Raw genomic sequence first — 6,000 nt, forward strand, 5'->3', positions numbered from 1 at the left:
ACCACCTACCTGACAAAATTTCAAGGGTACGGCAAAATATTAACTTTATCGGGGTGTTAAAAACAGTCCCATTACTGGAAGTACTATCTGCAGTAACAACACAAAGAATGCTCTAGGTAGCTATCAGAATCACTAATGGCAGGTCTAGGTGAAGAGATGACTAAAAGGTGACAGAAACTGAAACTTCATTTAGAAACGTTCAAGAAATAAAGCGCCACATTTCCGCCCACACAGTTAGACTGACGAGTGATGTCTAGAGAGCTTTGTGCAGAAAGACCACAGCAACAAGATCCAAATCTAAAAAACCAAAAAGTCCTGCAAGTTGCCACTTGTAACATCTCAACATTAACTGTTGGCTAAGAGGATGACATGCCCAGTATTAGTCTGTGTTGTATTTGTGTAAACAAAGTTTTAGGTAGGGCATGCATGGGTTAGCATGGTTAATACAAACTTAAACAGCCGGGTTCATTCTTGAGGTGTACCCGAAAATTAAGCTTCATGAGAGCACAGTATTATTATTATTATTATTATTATTATTATTATTATTATTATTTTCCAAGGAGGGTTTGGAGCTCTGGATTTAGGTAACTGTGACCCAAACTTCCCATGAAATCAAACTATTTCTAAGCACAGTAATCAGGAGAAAACTAAAACTACATTTAATAATCAGGTCTATTGGTTACAATATACTTCATATATTCAGTTATTGTTTATTTTTCTATTAATTATTTCCAATAGTCTTGTACCTCATGATTATTTCCATAATTTATTAATATGCTGTTTATTTTCTTGATTCTTAAATTAGATTAGAAAATGGTGAAAGTGTCCAACACGCTTTTGTAAGAAATAGCTTAAATGGTTGTTTTGGGGGGGCTTGATAATAGTGCAAACCTTAAAATATCTTTCATTACCTTCAAATGAGACAAAAGAAAATATCATCAATGATGATTACGGAAGAAAGACATTTTTTGCAGTTTTGATAAGTTGTTTTATCTCCAGTTTGTTTACTTATTGGCATGTTTTTAGTGGGCATCGAAAACTAAAAAAAAAAAAAATCAACATTAAGTAAAGTAGTCAACAAGTAAATTTAACATGGTAAACAAAACTAAAATGACAATCTTCTCCATGTTTCTAGAAGGTTTGCGTGCTGTGGGGGGCGGTGGTAAAGTGGACAGTCATTTGGCATAAAAATATGCATTTTCACCTAATTTTGGAATAATATCAAATAATGACAAATATTTGTTTTAAAATTAACTCTGAGCAAGAAAAACGATAATAACAAAACATTGGTAAAACAGAGCTAATACTGAATGGATTTCAACTGCAATTTTCATATGCTCACGTAGGCATTCTGTAGCCAGCAGCCATCTTGGATATGGATAAAATTCTAATTTAATCACATTCATACTGTGATGAGTTGTTTTTCATTACTTGAGAATTGTTTTTTGTTTTCATTATTATTCAAAAATTGTAAATTCAGGAACAGAATTAGTCCCCATAGACTCAATATGATCTCACTGTGGAGAACTTAAAAAAATGTCATTAAAATAAATAATATTCCAGACTAGATCTGGGCGATATGGACCAAAAGTCATATCCCAATATATATTGGCTGAGGGGGCGATATACGATAAACTTGTCAATATTTTCACCGAAGTGGGGCGAATATCTATTTGTAAGTCAAAGCTACATGTGAAACGTCACAAACTTTTATTTGCACAGAAAATGAAATAAGAAGGCGTGGTTTCCATTCTGATAGGAAATATACTGCTGCAAAACATGTCAATTAAACATGATATGCAGTAAGTAGCCTATATTAAAAGAAACGGGTGTTTCTCTGAGACGCTCCACAGTTAGCGATGGCTTCTCTCGCTCTCCTGCTCACTGTGTGTCTTATGTTTAGTTATTTCTTGGCCTGCTTTTGTAATAATGCTGCATGTAACTAATGTAGTTTATTGCCGTGATGGAGGGTGAGTCTCAGTGTGTTGAAAGCGCAGTTCCACGTTGGCCCCTCCTCTCCACCAAAATGTATTAGCATTTCCCATCATGCATGTTCTTTCTTCGTAGCTTTTGAGAGTAAAGCAACTAAATAAATTCATGTAAGTGACGGGTAGAAAATTATATTTACTTTTGATAAAACATGCAGTTTTGGAACATTTACATTGAAGACAAATAATTATCCATAAAATGGACTCAAAACCATAAATGTAAAAAAACCAGGAACAGATATGGACACCCATCACTACTTTTCCACCAAATGTTAGAAACAAAGTTAGTGCTACATTGGCATTATAGGTGGTACTTAACACGAATAGAAAAACACAACATGGACGTTTTCCGTATCACCGAGAAAAAAGTATCGATATATCATTAAAACTCGCCCAGCCCTGTTCCTGATGTTAAAATACTGAGTGAAGTTTCTAAAGAAAGAAGACCACAGACATCCGTCACTATGACTGATTCCTCTACTGCTGCTGCTGCTGGAGGTGTTTGAGGGCTGTTTTGGGAGATGAGCTGCCGTCTCAGCCAGTAGCTAACGCTACAAGAGTTGAACTAGTTTTTGTACACTCGGGACGGGTAGTACTTTCGATGACCGCGCAAAACTATTGAACTATTATTCGACTATTAAACATCACCCCCGCCCCGTACATAAAAACAAACACACAAATGCCGTCCAACTTCTAAAACCTCGCTGTAGACGAGGTCATTTTTCTTAGGGGAGGGTTGTTGTCTGTACCGCACACCAACATCAAGCTCACTTCATCTGGCCACTGATTATTGATCTGTGGATGGGCTGTCGCTCGGTGCTTCACCCTTAATGACTGTGCAGAGCTGTGGTAGACGAATGATCTGCTTCACCTGCACAGTTTGCACTGCAAGCTCATCTTTTTTTTATGTTATTTTTGTAAGGTGTTCCATGTGACAGGTCTTTTGCCAGCTACGGTCGCCCTTGCATGTTCCTCCTGTTTGGCATTGAATCTAACAGCGCCACACAGATACAAAAGCAACGTGTTCTTCTTCTGGGACTGGCACTAAAATGACAATAGTCTTTAAAAAAAAAGCTTAGCTAAGTTGGGCTGATGTATTGTTGCTAACTTCTAGGGCAAAAAACCCTTTACTTTAATTAGCAGGTGATAAGCTAAGACATGGGAATTTTGCTTGCGACTTTGGCTTGCACTTGAACCACCGTGCCTTTAAAATGCATATTAGTTATTTTATATTTGAACTGTATTTGTGTATAATTTGTGTGCATTTTATCCGTTCTCATGCATCTCATTTCTTTTCTATATTTTTAAATGTTCCTTTTTATCTGTTTTTATGTGAAACACTGCATGTAATTCTCTTGCTGTAAAGCACTTTGAGCTGCATTTCTTATATGAAAGGTGCTATACGAATAAAGTTTATTATTATTATCATTATTATTATTGGGAGTTCTAGCATTTGATCTCTGACAAAAAGCCTAAAATTGTAGACAAACTGAACGGTTGTAAGCCTCACTGTTTTTTTACACACACACACACACACACACACACACACACACACACACACACACACACACACACACACACACACACACACACACACACACACACACACGATAAAGATATGGCTAAAAGCATCAATGATTTGAATTATTTGGTAAGTTTAGAACAATAATAAGCAAATATTGCCAAATGTTCATTGCACTCAACCAGAATGCAGTGACACGTTCACATTGCTTATTTTCTTTCTCATGAACAGTCAGTCGAGGCTAGTATGAAAGAGAAGAATACAGACAAAGCTAGCATTTCAATATTTTTTTCTTTATGAATCACTTGAAAACAATTAATCGACTGTCATAAATGCACCTCAAACAATGCGTTGAAAAGATTGTCTCCGCATTAATGTCCTCAGAGGTTGATATCAGGAAATGCTTTTGATTGGAGGCTGTCATTATGGAGCCCAACTCATAGTTTACCATCACTTTACAGATTGCAACACTAACGGTTGCAGTCACCTTGCAGACATCCTGACAACACTGGGGCTTTATATGGGGAAGTGTATTTCATCTGGTCTGCTTGCTTTGAGCTACAGTGTGTACCAGTCGTCTTTAGCCTGCGGCTCACACCATCAGCTGTGTTGCTTTTGGTGCTTTTTTAGGCTCGCAGGCAAAAAGATGCTCAACAGCCTGCTGCCTACCCACTTTGGGTAGACTGCGTGTCAAATTATGTTCTCAGAAAACCCAGATCCTCTCACCACACAAGACAAAAGAAATGCTTTTGCTGCCGTTTGACGCAACGATAATATATTACGCAATACGGTACAATGTGCACATTTTAGGTCAGCTACAGCCGGATTTGCCTAAAAACTACGTGAAATGCAGTTCAAGTCATCAAAATAACGTTGACGTCTTTGAGGTTAACCAAGAGAATGAATACTAGCCTGCAAAATTCACAGGTGTGTAATAAAAGAGGATGATGGCTATATACCACAAATAAATGAAGACATTGAGTCATGATGAGTGTGCTCTCTACTACCCCCGGATAGCACGTTAGGTAGAAAATACTGCTTGCAGAGTGGCTCTTTCCTATAAATTCCTTCATATGGAGCATGTAACCAGCCATCATCAGCAGCAGCTATACAGACACAAGTGTACCAAGAAAAAAACCCTCTTGAGATACTCCCACAGTCATTTTTCAGGCATATTACGCAAATATCCCCGACATCTAAACAGTGTTTAACAGCGACCACGGAGGAGAGGACGTGGACATTTTATGGTGATGACTGAGCGGAGAAAAAATAAATCTGGTGTGGTGCCAGATCACTGTAATACCTACACATATAATCGGAAACTTGTTTGGGAGATTAAAAAAAGAAACCTCACGGAGTGGATTGAACAGCTGCAGGTTTGAAGTGGAGGATTGCGCACGCCGTGTTCAAGTATCAGAGACATGATCCGATGGTGGTCATTTTAATGGCGCTGTGCGTCTTAGCAGAGGAATCAATACCATTTCCGATATTTAAACCTGTTCACCATTGATCAGATGAAAGTAGCTACAGAAACCACACTTCCAGGTGTACGGACTTCGAGTCGATCATCATGATCAGCGACGTGATCTCCTCTTTTATCCTCCTTCAACCAGACGCCGTCTTCATTTAATAACATCGCTTTGACACCGTTGCTTGCTAGCTACAAACATGACATGTACTTAGTTGTTGTTTGGAGAAAAAGCTACGAGTTAGCTCATGTTGTGTCCGGCTCCGAAACGAGAAGTAAAAACGCTGGCTGAGTAAAGACGAGACTTACTTACCATACCATCCCGTAGGCGCCTTCCCCGATGTAGGCGAGGTTACTGTACCGAGGCCCGACGTCGAAGGCCTGCCCGCGGACCAGCTCGGTTCCCGGCCCGGGGCTGGGGCCGCAGCCAGCAGGGGCAGACACCGCAGCTGTCGCCATTACGAGTACTAGCGCTTTACAAGGCTTATCAAATCAAATAATTTAAAAAAAAAAAGTTTAGAAATATATAAATGTATATATATATATGTGTGTGTGTGTGTTTATATCCGTCGCCGCTACGACTGCAGTGAGTTTACAGTGAGCAGAGGCCTTCGCTAAGTACGGAGCGGTGTTCCTTCCCGTTAACGTGTTCAGAGCGACCGCACCGCTGCTTCACTGTCTCAGGCAGCAGCGCGGCGGAGAGGCTGCTGCTGCAGGAAATAACGGGGGCGGTCATGTGATGAGCTGCTTTCCTTTTTTCTCTTCTCTTCTCTTCTCTTCTCTTCTCTTCTTTTCTTTTCTTTTCTTTTCTTTTCTTTTCTTTTCTTTTCTTTTCTTTTCTTTTCTTTTCTTTTCTTTTCTTATTTCATTATATAAATCACCAGTGTTCATCCACAAGAAAATTCACAGCGATTTTAAAACAACCCCCTTTTTAGGATTGGGGAGAAAAAAAAAAAAAACACATATAAATATATAAAATATTCACTCTGTTTCAGCAGATTTCCAGGTCAGAATTCACCTTT

At 38.9% G+C, this 6,000-nt stretch overlaps 1 protein-coding gene across 1 annotated transcript in view; it reads right to left on the minus strand.

Moving 5' to 3' along the window:
* The window catches only part of mapk1 (mitogen-activated protein kinase 1), a 31,408-nt gene extending 25,745 nt beyond the window's left edge, over window positions 1-5,663 (minus strand). The window contains exon 1 of the mRNA XM_069705967.1: window positions 5,292-5,663. Coding sequence (XP_069562068.1) covers window positions 5,292-5,437 — 146 coding nt within the window. The 5' untranslated portion in view covers window positions 5,438-5,663. The remainder of the gene's footprint in view (window positions 1-5,291) is intronic.
* Between the last annotated feature and the right edge of the window lie 337 nt (window positions 5,664-6,000).

Source organism: Brachyistius frenatus, unplaced genomic scaffold (genome assembly GCF_029030835.1).
Source record: "Brachyistius frenatus isolate BFR_SWC_R1_liver_20210118 unplaced genomic scaffold, ASM2903083v1 Contig_60, whole genome shotgun sequence".
Lineage (NCBI taxonomy): Eukaryota > Metazoa > Chordata > Actinopteri > Embiotocidae > Brachyistius > Brachyistius frenatus.